We start from the raw sequence: 15,699 nt of genomic DNA, 5'->3' as shown, positions 1-15,699 counted from the left end.
TGCTAATCAGTTTAGTTTTTATGTGGTTTTTTCATTTTTTCCTATAAACTTGTTTTTTTCAATGCCTGGTTCATTACACTGTTACTAAAGTGTACATATACATTGTTGGAAAGCTATTTGCTTTTATAATACCATCCTGACTTAAATTTTGTTTAGAAAACATTTTGTCATGTTCTCTTTAAGTTGATGATCACTTTCAGTTTAGTAGACGTATTTTTAAATCCTCAAAGTCTTACAGAAAATTTTCCTCTGTAGTTTTACTTAGTAATTCAATAAAATGGTTTTGTTCAGTCTCCAGTGGGCATGTATGCCATTCAAACTTGTTAACCAACTTTTAAAATAAAAGGTCAATTATCCACTTTTGGATTGTTTTGCTGTTTCTCATTGGTCTTTCCTTTTTCTCTGCACCCTACCTTAGTTTTCAGTCTTTTCTCCTTTTTAACCTCACGTGATTTCTCCAACATTTTACTCTTGGCTCTTAAGTTTGGACGTGGAAATGAAAAAGGTTCCACTTAGTGCCTACAATTCCTATCTCTCCTCTAGACCGTCAAGGACAAGGACTAAAACAGATTTGGGGGCTTTTTTCTGCTGCCAATGATCTACTGACTCAATTCACAAATTCACACAGAGGCTCCCTAGGTTTTGCCAGTCCCAGCATATGTTTGGACTTGGTGTTTGAATAGATCATCACTGTTCTGAACCGCTTGAGCATATTTCATCATTCTAGTCTGTATAGTTTTTGTTAGTTAGAATATTCTTTTCTTTTTAAAATAACTGAAAGGTGCTTTCCCAGGCGATGAAATACATTTATTTTTCTAGTTTGATAGTAAAGAATGACAGTTATGAGTCTTTATATTGAGATATGTAGCATTCAGAATAGTGTTTCCTATAGTTTGTGTCTTTTAAGAGATTGTTGCTGTCCAGATACTTTTCTAATAATTGAAAAACCATTAAGAGATGAGAATGAAATATAATGCAATAAGTGACTTCTGTAAAAATAAAAAGATTTCAAGACTTCCCAGGCAGTCCAGTGGTTAAGACTCTGCCCTTCCATTGCAGGAGTGTAGGTTCCATCCCTGGTCAGGGAACTAAGATCCCACATGCCTCATGGCCAAACAAACAGAAAACCCCACAAAACCACATAAAAACAAAAAGATTTCCATTTCTCTTTTGCTTATGCAGCCTGTGTTGGTTTTTGTGTTTTCTTCTACTCCTTTCAGCAGCCCTTAAGAACTTCCGGATATGCTGTGCTTTGCATTAAGGTTGTGTAAGTTTTCATAAACAAAAGCTTTTGAATCTGCATTCCTGCCACTTAATGACTGGCACTACATGCTGTGCCTTGCTGTAATTGTGTTGATTCAGCACTGTGGGAGCTTTCTGTTTTCCTTTGAAAACTTATTTTATTATGAGGAAAAGCTTCAGAAATAAAGACTATAGACCCCTTTTGAATTTAATGTCCTTAGAATCGCTTCTCTTTTTAATGCTTTATATAGGTGAAAGATACGATCCTGAGCCCAAATCAAAATGGGATGAGGAGTGGGATAAAAACAAGAGTGCTTTTCCATTCAGTGATAAATTAGGTGAACTGAGTGATAAAATTGGAAGCACAATTGATGACACCATCAGCAAGTTCCGGAGGAAAGATAGAGAAGACTCTCCAGAAAGATGCAGGTATTAACACTTTGTCTCCTGGGTCTCTCAGAAAGGGTACTAAATTTATGCAGTTGGGTCTTGGGTTTTTTTGTTTGAGTATTGACATTATCTGAAATTCAGCTTTTGTTGTTTGTTTATTTAATGGATTTTATTTTTTAGAGCACTTTTAGTTTCATAGAAAAATTGTGCCTAAAGTACAGGGAGCTGCCACATAACCCCACCTCTCTGAGTACAAGCGCACGTGCGCACACGCGCGCGCACACACACTTTCTCCTGTTACTAACATCTTGCATTCGTGTGTACATTTATTAACAATTGATAACCAGTATTGTTAACTAAACTCTTCAGTTTGCATTAGGGTTCACTGTGCTGTACAGTTGACAAATGCATAGTATCCACCATTACAGAACCACGTAGAGTAGTTTCAGTCCCCTAAAAGTGCCTGTGTGAAAATATGGAATAGTTTGTGAACTGTTGTCCTTCCACAGGGACACACGAGTCTAGTTCCCCAACCAAGGATTGAACCCAGGCCATGGCAGTGAAAGTGCCGAGTCCTAACCACTGGATGACCAGGCAGTTCCCAGGGCATGCAGATTTTCTCTGTTGTTCCAGTTTCTGTGTATGCTGATTTATGCATATATTGTGTGTGTGTGTGTATACACACACACATACACACATACATATAGACACAGTGTAGCTGTTTATAAGATGCTAGATCAGACATTGTTTGCACTTAGTATTGCACATTTTCCTTGTCTATGTCCATTTATTTATAAATTTGATCACATTTCCTATATGTTTTTATTCAGGCTATTTAATTGGATTTTTTTTTCCAGTAAGAACTTTGATGGTTTATTTTGTACTTAAGCATCTGATGATCCAGGGACCTAAGGTATTGCTGAGGGATAATGAAGTTTAGTATATTAGGTTTAACACAGAAGTTAAGGGATTTGAAATTTAATTCTTTCTGTGACATTTCATTTAGATTCTGTGTCACTGTATACCAGAAAAAAAAAATCCAGGTTGATTTTTGAGCTAAAATATCTTCACGTATCACCTGTATTTTTATAGATTTTATTTTCTGATGGGGTATTTGTATTTAGTTTTACATAAAATAGTACTTGTAACTTTTTAGCATTCACTTTTTGTTCTTACCTATCAGTATAGCTATTAATTATTGTCTTTCTGCCAGTTAAGAGGGTAATATATATAGCATTTAATTTGCAAAGCAAGTTTTATAAGATCTTTGTCATTTGAGTCTCACCATATTGCTAGTAGGTAGTCTAGAGCAAGGATTTTACCCTTATTTTTGGAAGTAAAACCTGAGGCCCAGTCATCTGTGTGGAACTTGCCTATAGTTACACAGAGATGCAACCACAACTTCAAGTGAGTTCGTTTAACTTAAGTACCATCTCTTTTTCTCTTGTTAAATAAACTCTTTGACAGTTCAGATTAGGGGTCATTAAAAAGAAATAAAAATACAATTTTGAAACTATTAAGGTTCATCTATGGAATTCCTATCTATTTATGGAATATGATCTTTGAAGAACCAGAATTTATTTTTAATAGTTTGAATATATTTTACAGCTAGATTTCTAACTCTTTTATACTGAAAGTATATGCATATAGTAATAATAAATAATTGAACTTTGGAAAATGATGCCTACTTCAAATACTCTGTGGTATTTTTCCCTCATTAGTGTTCTTGTGGCCTTAGCATTTACGTTTTTGGTTTGATTTAGAAAACACAATGGCCATATACTCTCTTGAAGAAGTATGACAATCAGGTAGGTAGGCTGGTTAGAGATCTAACTATGTACATTCTCGTTCTATTACTTTCTCTTTGCCCTCCACACTCAGTGTTTCTTTGTTTTGCTTTGTTTTCCTATTCTTTCTTTTTCTTTCTGTTTCTCCCTTGATTATTATTTTTTTTTTACATTTGCCTCTAAGACAGGATCTATTAGAGTTCTTAAATCTTTTATATAGAGTATTCAGGTTTAAAAGAGTGAAAATTCAGTGTGTGTTGTTTGTTTTAGTAACTAAAGGGACTTGGAGTATTTGTGAGAGAAGAATGGATTTTTAGACAAAGTTGCATGGGACCTCTTTGGCATGTTATTAGAATTTCAGACTTTTTGTTCATCATTAGATTTAGAAATTCTTGAACACTGATCATATATGAAGCTTCCATTTCATTGTGTGCTAGTCAGGTTTCTGTTCTCACCTTGTAAAGAAGTTATCTTGTACTTGAATCAAATTGAACATGAGAAAGGTAAGAAATTTCAGTTTTAGATACAGGACTGATGGGAATCTTTAGGTCATTTGTTGCTGAGAAGTTAGTGACAAGGGCTTTCGAATACTTAATCAGAACTAGTAGCTTCCTTAAAATGCTTGTAGATAAAAATACATTTAACCCCTTTACTCAGTGTGAGAAGTCATTCTTCTTGATTCTTGATTTATACAGGCTCCAAATTGATTTATATTTAAGTAGAAATTGCTTTAGTCTTAGTTAATTTGCATCAGTAATAATACTTATATGAGGATTTTAAGTATTTTATTTCAGAATATTTATAATTTAAACCACCTACTCTAAAATTAAGAAATAAAGGTAATGGAACATATTTCAGGTAATTTCTCTCTGTTTTACTTGCACCAGGAAAAAAACCCTCAATATGTCATTACTGGAGAATACATTATTGCTGACATTTTTAATTCGTGGCATATGAAATATGCAGTTTTTTACTCATTCTGTATTTTTATTTTTTTACTTTCACACTGTTAAGGAAAAGAAGTTTTTGTTTTTTTTTTTTTAATGTGCTGGAAAAAGAATTATTTCAAAACATTTAAAATACATTTAAATTTTCTGTAGAACAGTTTTCATAGTTTTGTAAAAGTTTGATCTCCTGATTCTATAAGATAGAGCACAGTTCTGCATTTACAGATGAGAGCTTAATCATTTGAATTCAGATAGGATGATATTTAGAAGATATCATCTTCCCACTTCCCCTCCCCAGTGCACACATATGATATTCAGATAGCTTAGATAACATTGTCTTAATCACTGTCAAATGAGTCAAAGTACAGAATTTTGGAGTGACTGCATTTGAAATTCTTTAACTCAAATCACTGAAGGCTCCATTTTAAAATAATCCCTTGTCTTATTATTTTCCTTCATTTTTAATATCTTTTAGTGACAGTGATGAGGAAAAGAAAGCAAGAAGAGGCAGATCTCCCAAAGGTGAATTCAAAGATGAAGAGGAGACTGTGACGACAAAGCATATCCATATCACACAGGCCACCGAGACCACCACCACAAGACACAAGCGCACAGCAAACCCTTCCAAGACCATTGATCTCGGCGCAGCAGCGCATTACACGGGGGACAAAGCAAGTCCAGATCAGAATGCTTCAGCTCACACACCTCAGTCTTCACTTAAGGTAGGAATGGCACGAGTTTACACATTATACACAATTTTATTCTTAAAAAAGAACTTTTAGATTTATTGCAGTAGTTGTCTCAGGCGTTTCTAGGTAATCTTATTAATTATAGATCATCTGGCATATATTATTCAGTCATTAATAATAAGAAATCTCTTTGGAGGAAGAAACCTGTCCAGTTGCTGAATGATTATCTATGCACTTTCTGTGAAAAATAGTAATGACACTCTTGGTTCATTTGGGAAAAGTTGTGAATCAGAATGTAGTGCCTTTATTTCCTACTAGACACTACCACTGATACCAAGTGCCAGATTCATTAAGGAAAACATGGTAGTGTTTGGAAGTTGTAAGAAATGACAGTGTGTATATATGACAAGTTGATATATAGGGGAAATGCTCTTGTTTAATACAGGGATGGTGCCTGTGATGGGAGGTTAATTTGCTTTGTGGTCAGTATTGATCAGTAGCAGCATTACTTCATGTACTGTCATCACTTTTTTTTTCCACCAAAGAAATGAAATCCACTTGCCAGATACCTGACTGCAAGCTAGAATTTTGGGCAGAAATCTGCCAAAGAGGGAGGTTTACCCCGAAAGGCTAAATAGTAGTTTTGTTACTGTACCTCTACTAGTGTTCTCCCAGTTTGTATCTTCTCATCAAATGTAGCCTATGGAAAATATTTTGCTAATGTATTATGTGAATTGCAGGTGGCTCTAAAAATAAAGCTAGTTCTACTTAGTGGCAAGAACTGTGTCAACTTTTCCCAAATATTTTCTGGTGTTTCCCTCATATTGTCCTTTTTATAGATTTGATGAAAATCTCAAAATTCAAAATTATAACTAAACTTTAGTTGCAGTTAAAAGGGGGAAATGGCACTGTTATTTCTTTGTGGTCTTAGCTTCCCCCTGCTGTGAATACAGTTAGTTTACTGATGACTCTCTAATATTTGGTAGTCATAATTAAAACCCAAATACATGATGGTTGTCATATGGAGAATTCATTTAAGGTTGCATGAGGAAAATCATTCAACCTGTATATTTTTTTTAAACAATAAACTGAAATTTTTTTCATCTTAAAGGATTTTAAATATCAATTTGTTGTACAGCCTGAGTGTATGTCACACCAAAAATATTTTATATTTGTGGTATAAGCTTTTTGACTTTCTTTTACTGCCGAACAGATGTCTTGAATTCTGAAGTTCTTGAAAAGTTACTCAACCACTTCAGATATCTTTCAATCTCAAGACCTTTTTGAACCACAGTATACAGTGTTTTAATCTTCAAACCTCAAATTAACATGCCTACTTAATTTACAGTGTGTCCCTGTTGCCAGCACTTTTGTTCTAATTTAGTGTGTTTGTATTGAACATATTGGACCTATTATTCGAGTGTTTAGGACTATGGAGAAGAGAGAAATTACATTACAACTCTAGGCCCACAGTTTCATTTGGAAACTAAATATAAAACATATGTCAAGCTATAGCAAACCAATATAGAATTATACTGACAAGCATGATATACAAACAGTGTTGCTAAACTTCACAGAATCTTAAAATTTTAGAGTTGGATAGGATCTTGGCCTCCAATCCAGTAGATCTCAGACGTTCTTACACATTGAAATTACCAAGGGAGCTTTGTAAGACATTATAGACCAGGATCCCACCCTGGGCAATTATGATTCAGCATATTGTGATGAAGCTGGGCATATATATGTATATGTATATATGTGTGTGTGTGTGTGTGTGTATAATGTGTGTGTGTGTATGTGTGTATGCTTCTCAAATGATTCTGCGTTAATATTTGCGTGGGATCTGGAAGGTATGTTTTTTCATAATGAAATACAGTAAGAAAAGAATTGAGAAAGTAACCCAGGAGTAGTGGACATGCCAAACTCATCTGATTTCCGAAAAGAAAGGAGTTAGGGGAAAGAGGAGTGTGGATAAGTTAGGAATAGAATTACTTAAAAATATCTCTTTAAAGGGATTCAAGTTCACTTTTCTTTTTTCAGTAAAGGAAATCTACCTTTATTCAGATAATTACAGGTTTTTGTGTCTAAGTTGAGAATTAGAGATGAGTAGAGCAGATTTTTTTTTAAATAGTAGAAATTTGTTTCCTAAGCTTATTAGTTCTGTATGTGTTTCCAGACTTCAGTGCCTAGCAGCAAGTCATCTGGTGACCTTGTCGATCTGTTTGATGGCACCAGCCAATCAACAGGTAAGCTTCGACATCGGCTTTTTGTTGGTTTCAGAGTAAATTTTTTTTAATGGTAAATAAGAGATGGAATGAAATTTTTTAAAAAATTTTTCTTACAGTAGATTTACTTTTAAAGTGAAATTAATGAGCCTTAAGCATTTTTTAGGAGGAAATATTTAATTGCCTAAAATAAGGAAAATGAGTACTTAAGTATTTGATAATTCAGTAATCTCTCAATTTCCATAGAACTGAGTATTTGGGGTCCCTTTGCTTTCTCTATAAGTGAAATATACTGCTCTTCTCATTTCACTGTCTTTTCATATTCTCAAATTAACCATGCCTAGAGTTCATTTACACTTTTCATTCATTTATTCAGTAAACATTTATTGAACCAGACATTGGCCTGGGTGCTTGAACATTGATATAATGCTTAGTAAAGAGTCGCAAATAGTTACAGACATACAGAGGAAAGGCGCATTCTGTGAAAGTGTGTAACTACCTTACGTATTTTAAGAGGGCTATATATCAAAAGAATAATAGTCCATTCATCATGATTTTCTCACAGAGAAGTTCAATGATTTCTTCAATTTGATTTCTAATGTGTGGTAGTTTCTTTCTCTTTTTTTTACTTATCCCCTATAAGTTGTTTTCAAGAAAATTGGTATTTTAGAATTACATTTGAGGATTGTGGAGTCATAATAAACTACTATAAGTCAAAGTAGCTTAATAAATAAAACTTTGTTTAAAGTTCATTTCACATTAAAATATAACTGGCAAGATAGGCATAGAAATAATGTCAAAGTAAATCTGTTGTTTCTAGTGTGTAATGATTTTTCAAAACTTAATTATTTTAAAATTTACATCAGAGTTTAAGTGGACATTTATGATGAAAATTACTTCTCACTGATAGTTCACTACATGTGATTAATTTATTTTAATAATTTATAGTGGGATTATTTTCTCCCACTCCTTACCTACTACCATAAAATTAATTCTTAGATTGGGTGTTAACTTACTAGACTGTCTGGTTCAAACAAATTTCTGAGATTCTTCAATTCCCAGTCTCTTTTTCTATAACTATAACTGTTCCTAAAATTATTCTTTAAACTCTATTGAACTGTCATGCCCAAAGTTACAAACAACCACATTAGTTGTTTAACAATTTATGCGCTGTCTTTTTGTATGCTGAAGATTTTAACTGTAGTATTAACTGGTAGTTAGCATGTAATCATATAATAGAGACTTATGTCACAGAATATCAACTATTTTGGACTTCCTGGTATGAAATATGTAAGAGCCTCTTTGATGCATCTGTGGAAAGTTTCAATGGAGCAATCAGAGAAGAATTAACTAGGAAGGTCAGATGAGTGAATCTAACTTTTCCTTGGTGTTATCAGGATTGCTTTGAACAGAGAGAATTACTAAATACCAACATGCTTCCTTTGCTTGGCAAGAAACCTTTGAGTAGTTTTTCTTTTCCAGTGCTAACAGTAGATTGAATAATTAAATAGAAGTAGCAGTTAATATTAATAAAGTAATTGAGACAAAGTCTGAATGAAATCCGAAATATTTCTTATCTTAAATTTTTATTTTAATATTTTCTAAAAACCATCTGATAGTGGGTTGACAACCTAATTATTTTTTACAGCTCTCTCCTATTTGAAACAGTTTGTTTAACCAGTTTGTGCAGAACCCCCTCCATTCAGTAAGATGAATTTCATTACCATGAAATTCTATTTAAATATTTTTAGTAGTAAAACATTTTAAATTGAATTCAGCAGTGGAAAAAAAATCGTATTTTAAATCTATAACACCTATATGTGAGAAAGTCTTAAAGAATCTACTATACTAGCATTGCTATTTGGTATGCCATTTGGGTGTCATTTACCAGCTGTGCCTATGTTTATAATGGTGCCATCATGCAAGTAATATGGGCATGAACTATAAACCTAAGCAGATATGACTTCTGTACCACTCACCAGAAAAATGTCTCCTTGGAGAAAATGGGTTTTCTTTTTTTATGTGTGGTTACATCCTTCTTGTTAGCATCTTTAAAAGTATATGTGGTAAAATCATTGTGGAATATCAACCAAGTTTAAAAATACACATATGAAACCCATTTATCAAGATTTATTTGAGACTGTCTTGATAAATATCCCACTCTGGTGATGTTCTTTTAAGGTCTGTACTCAAATGATATTTTGATGACTTTTATGTATAGTATATTTACTGTATTTAGAAAATAAGCCAATTACAAATATAATGCCAAGAATCATTCTGTTTCATTTTTTAGTGTATCTTGTCCTAAAAGTTTACGTTGTCTCCTTTGTCCCTTTTGTAATTAATGAATTTAGGTCTTGATTAACATACTACTCTGTAAGTTATTTCTAGTACAATTAATGATGTTGAAGAGAAAATACAAAGACTTCACAAAGCTTGCAATATGTTTTGAATTTAAAAAGTATTAACATACATCAAATCAAAAATCTTCACTATATATACATTTGAACCTGTTGCCCTGTATCTAGTTAGTTAGTTGAGGATATTTACATGGATATGAACTACCTTGTTATAGCCAAGTTACTGGTTGTTACAAACCATTTTAAATATTAGAATTCTATGGGAGTTGTCTCTAGTTTAAACCAAGTTTGCTAAAAATAAAATGTTTTACCATATTCTGTTTTCACTAATTAAAAGTAATGTATGCTCATTTTAGAAATTTTATGGAAAAAAGTGATTCACTGTAACTGAGATAAAGTTAACTTAATAATTGGGGTGAATATTCTTATTTTATATTTTCTATATAATCAAGTCAGTATATTTAAGCATTATCTTTCAAATCTTTTTCAGGCTTCTTAGATAAAGATTTCTATTATTATTACAATTTTTGTAATTTCTTTTTCACTTAAAATCACATGACCATTCCTTAACGATAGTTGATATTTGCAGACCTTTAATTCCTTTATAAAAATATGCTGTAATTTACTTGACTGGTCAGCATCTTATTTTTTGGACATTAGGTTTTGTTTCCAAACTTTTCTCTGTTATAAGAGTAGTAAAACGATATCTTTGAAAATATTGCATTTTGGTAAGGAGAAAAATAATATTTCATTTTATTTTGCATGTGTTTGATGACTGAATTTGAAACTCTTCATGTTTTATATGCCAGTTGTAACTTGTCTGTTCATTTCCTTTGTCCTTTTTTTTTTTTTAAATGGGGTTGTTTATCCTTATTTTTTTAAAAACTTATTTATATTATTCATCATATATTGATAATTTTTTGCATTTTCATTTTGTATTTATTAAAATTCCTCTTGCAAAAGTTTTCATAATATAATCTAGATTAAATTCTTTGTTAAAGAAAATGTTCATTTGTAGTTAAAGCACTGTCTAGTTCAGCTATGTTTTTTCTGTTCACAGTATTGCTTTGGAAATGCATGTTCCCAGCTGGTGACTGTAAATAACCTCCTTCTGCCCTGAAAAGGCAGATGGAAATGGTTCATTTATAATGACACCTCTCATGTGGGAATCTTGAAGGATAGCTCTTATTGTGAAATTTAGCAGTCTTCCCCATGCAGCAATTTTTGGTAGATTATTCTTATTTAAATTCCCTTAGATAGATGTTATCTAGAAAAATGCTTAAATATAGAAATTTTGTTAAATTTAAGCATTGGTATGCATAACATCACGCATATAGGTATAGATAGTCCCTTCTCAGAGTGAGAAACTTTTCTAAATGAAATAAGAGATTTTTAATTTCTGAGATAGTTTCCAAAGTTGAGGATCACATTATGTAAAACATAAGTAGAAACATAATCTGCAGTATTTCAAAAGATGGAGAAAAGTTAAATCCTTTCAAGGAAAGGTGGCTTCTATATGTAAAATATTTATATGTGTGTTTCTACTCTTTCCCTTCCAGTGTTCTTAAATTAGTCATGTTTGAAATTAAATTCCCTATAGTATATGGTTGGAGAAAATAATAATATTTGCTGTAGACACATTATGAACAGAGTATAATTTTAGCTTATGTGTTAGAAGGTAGAGCAGTAGAATAACTAAAATAGATTCTCATTTGAAATCTTAAATTCAGGATGTGACAAAAATAAAATATGTCACCAGTGTGAAGTTACGATTTCACGTTATTCAGTGCTTTTCTTCACAGCATGAATTTTCTTTGTAGCCTGGACTGGATAAGATTTGAAAATCCCTGACTTATTTGGCATAATAAATTACATATTGATATCTATTCACTGCTTAGATGAAGAAAATGAAAATAATCCCCAGTTTTTCTTCTTTTAATAATCCCTTAATGCTATAATAAAAGATTATCTTTCTGTTACCTAACTGTATGTACTTGGATCATATGTGCTTGTTTATATAATTTAAAAATATAGCTCACTGATCTTTTGTAACCATCATCTTTTATATATATTATGACATATATACCTTTAGAGAGAAATCATTGTGATATTTATCTTTGGATAGAGCAAAAGTAGACATGTGAGCTGTAATTGTTGTTTGGAGTAGAGAACCTCGGCCTTCACGGAAGTTAGTTCATGGTGAATGGGTATATATGTGAATATGTGCATCTGTTATGAGGTGAAGAAATGAGGAATTCATTAGACCTACTGATAGTTGACTATAGTAAATGTGCACTAAAAAGAAATACCAAGTATACATGTATCAGAAACTGATTTGTTCCTTTTATTACTGCTGGCCATTTATTAAGAAGGGGCGATGGTTCTAGTTTAATTAACCCAGTTGAGTGTAGCAGATGGGGCAGAGTGTCTTGCAGTGATAAGACAATTCAGAAATGGCACCAGATGTTGGAAGCTGTCCCTGGTGGTGTTTGAGTGCAGCCCAGATGTTCCAGTCCCACCTGGCTAGTTTCTAAGCACTGCAGGCTAAGCAGCTGTGATGTAACCTATATAATGTTCACATAACACTAAAAGCACTATAATTGAACTGCTGCTCTAAATTTCTAAGGTTGTGACTCTTTTAAGAGGTGAAATCTTTAAGGACAAACAAAAAACAAGGACAGCTATTTAAGGTTTTAGATCCGTTGACTATTGCTATTTCCTTGGTAACTGAATTGAGAAGTGGAATATAAAATTTAACAATGTTACTGTTCAAATTATAGATAAAAGTAAATATTCTTACTTAGGAAGTGTTTACAAGTGAAAATTTGTATGAGAATGTGATGTTATGCAAGCAGAGATTGACCTGTAGCCTTACAATTTGAATCTCACCTCTTTAGAAACACCAGTCTGGAAGTAGCAAAAAGCTACTATTTTTTCAATTATTAAAAATGCAAGTATTTGCAAGTAAATAGTAGGAGAAAAAAAGTCCACCTAAATCATTGCATTCATTCTTTTTCCTATAGTTATTAAAACTGACTTCTATGCAGATGAACTTCAAGTTTGGTTTTTTCCTGTTTCTATTTTTTTAAATGTCAAGCTGCAGAAAATGTGTCACATTTTCTTTCTCTTTCTAGTTCTTTTTTTTTTTTTTTCTTATTATACACTGTTTGAGAGAGAATTACAAGCATTGTGACATTTTACCCTAAAATACTTGAGTGTATGTCTCCTTACAACAAGGACATTTTCCATCATAATCATAATATAATGATCATACTTCTGGAATTTAACATTAAAACAGTATAACTGTATAATAGACCATATTCACATTTCCCTGGTATCTCAATTACATCATTTCATGAATTTCCTTTACTTGTCATGTTCCTTTAGGCTTCTTTAATCTGAAGTGGTCCCAGTCATTTTTGTCTTTTATGATGACATGTTCTGAAAAGTCTGGAGAGTTGTTTTGCAGAATGTCCCTCAGTTTGTATTTGTCTGATTTATTCCTCATGATTGGATTCTTGTTAAATATTTTGGGAAAGACTTTCTACATTGGTGATGATCTCTTTTTTTTAGTCCCTTACATTAGAAGGCCTATGAGTACTATTTTCTCCAATTATTAGTGACATTAAGTTTGAGCACCTGACATTGTTTAAGATGGTATCCATCTAATTTCTGCTTTGTAAAAATAGCTTCATCCCTTTTTACTTATAAATAATCTGTAGGGTGATGATTTGAGGAATATCATCTTATTATCTTATTATCTTATTACCCAGAAACATGTTTCCCAGGTTTTAGCATCCATTGAAGATTCTTACAAAGTGTGTGATTAGCCAGATAAACTGTATGCCTACATTAGGTTTGTGAAGTGTAAGTAAGGGATAACTTTAATAACAGTTGTATCAATCGGTAGATATAGAACTGAGGATGTTAGAGAGTCAGTGATAGCTTAAAGGGAACATGGTGGCATAAAAAGCTAGATCAGCTAACTAGCTTTTATGATAGGTCTTGGGGTCTAATATATTGAGTAATTTTTGAGTACTGTGCTAAAATAGCTTCCTAATAAAACTGCTATCAATTATGCTGTGGTCCTAACAATTTTTCCCTCATATTTAATTTCTAGGAGGCTCAGCTGATTTATTTGGAGGATTTGCTGACTTTGGCTCAGCTGCTGCTTTAGGCAACTTCCCTTCCCAAGGTATGATATGATTTGACTGGCCAGAAATCTAGAGGCAGTGAGAAGGTTACCAAAACAGCTCTTCCCCACCCTATTCCCTGTCTGCTTCTTTTGGCCATTTTTCTACTTGTAGTATTTGCAATTCCCAATTATCAAAGAATTTATTCACAAAGGTATTGTATTAGGCTAGTAACTTAAATGTGCCCAGTGAATTAATTTCATTGCAAACTACTCAGGTACACCTAAATAAAATTCTCCTCACTCATAAGTGACTCTTGTTTAGTTTTCTTTGGATGGAGGAAGTGGGTGGGGGTAAGTGGGCAGGAGTGTGAATAAATATAAATCTCATCTTAGCAAAAGAAAATATTAATGATTTTCTTGAATGAATTTCAGGGACATTGGAATTGGGCAGACTATTTTGCCAAAATTCATTTCTTTGAAATTTAGGTATCTTAAAAGAATTTTTATGAAAAATAACTGAACTTCATTTTGACATATCCTTGAATGTGAGGAAAATAAAACTTCCTCATTCCGTGTTAGTTAAATAAGAAATTTTGAAATACCCTAGATTTGCTGTGATCCATTCACAGTATTTGTAAAGATCAAATCATTATGTTGTCTACCTGAAACTAACAGAATGTTACATATCAATTAGACCCTCAATTTTTTTTTTTAATGGCAAAAAAGTGCTAACATCTAAGCAAAATACAGACTTAAACATTGTGGATTGAGTGAAGGGCTTGTATTTTTCCCCTTTTTTATTAATATGTTTTATCTGCCTTTGCCATATACTTTATTATATGAGCCTCCACCTTTGTAAGATTGGGAATAATGCTTCTTGTCATGGTTCTTTATAATGTCTATAGAAATGTGTAGAATGAACTCTTAAGTTCTTTATTAAGTGTCTCTTAGGTTGTAAAGTGTTGGTTCTAATGTTTGTTTTTTCTATAAAATCTGGTCAGTCTCAAATTTGAGAGATAAGATAAAAGATTTACATATAGAAATAAACATGAGATGAGGCAAGGAGAAAATATTTAACTTAGTCTTATTTTAAGTAGAGTTGTATGTCCCCATTATTAATTGGATTAAAATTTATATTTAGTAACAACTACTTTAGGTTTGTGAGGATTTAGGAAGAAAGTTGCATAGTTTTTAATGTGAGTTGGGTTATTTGGACAACTTGTATAAATTCCAAGTATTTCCCAGAAATTAGCATTGTGGAGTGATGAAGTGCTTCATTTTAAAAGTGTTAACTATGACTTCTAAACGTTAATACCTTACTTTAGGCAAATCAAAGTGGAAAATAAACATTGCCCCAGTTTTACAGGCTGTTTGTGTATATAAAGTTGCCTACTATGCAAATAATTCAAATATGTTAATGTTGGTAAGTGATGCATCTCTTCATCTGTATGCATGTGATTAATATAACCTGATCACCATTACGCAAGGGGCTGAAACTGTTGCAACAATGATTAATCATTTCTGAACAATATATGCCTCACTAGAAATCTCTTCCTCTCATGATTAATCATTTCAGATAAAGTTTTCAGAAGGGGCAACACATTTTGCCCCAGTTTCCATTCTTACTCTGTTTTCTAGATCAGGCAGATAGAAAATCAGCATACAGTTTACCTTTATCCAGCAGTTGTCCTTAAATTAATTTAAATTGCTTAATATATAGAACTAATTGTAAAACTCTTAATTCAGTCGTTTTTGTAAAGAAGATCAAAGACATGTTTTAGCAAAACCCTGAGGTAATGACTATTAGCCCAGTTCTTACATTAAATTGTTGGTAGAGCTTGGGGTTTCTAATGAATTATTTTCTCTTTTGAGGATGCTTATAATATAATATGGTAATAGAAGAATATAATTGTAAAAGACTTAA

The 15,699-nt window shown here is 32.5% G+C and overlaps 1 protein-coding gene across 2 annotated transcripts in view; it reads left to right on the top strand.

Annotated features, from left to right (window-relative positions):
• Positions 1-15,699, top strand: part of CLINT1 (clathrin interactor 1) — a 56,730-nt gene that overhangs the window by 34,972 nt on the left and 6,059 nt on the right. For both annotated transcript variants that reach the window (XM_065919002.1, XM_065919001.1), the window contains exons 6-9: positions 1,494-1,671; positions 4,842-5,088; positions 7,232-7,301; positions 13,761-13,835. In XM_065919002.1, the coding sequence (XP_065775074.1) occupies positions 1,494-1,671; positions 4,842-5,088; positions 7,232-7,301; positions 13,761-13,835 (570 nt within the window). The remainder of the gene's footprint in view (positions 1-1,493; positions 1,672-4,841; positions 5,089-7,231; positions 7,302-13,760; positions 13,836-15,699) is intronic.

This window comes from Muntiacus reevesi, chromosome 1 (assembly GCF_963930625.1).
Source record: "Muntiacus reevesi chromosome 1, mMunRee1.1, whole genome shotgun sequence".
In the NCBI taxonomy this organism is placed as follows: Eukaryota; Metazoa; Chordata; class Mammalia; order Artiodactyla; family Cervidae; genus Muntiacus; species Muntiacus reevesi.
The sequence above is the reverse complement of the archived record's forward strand: the minus strand, read 5'-3'. Positions and strand labels throughout refer to the sequence as shown.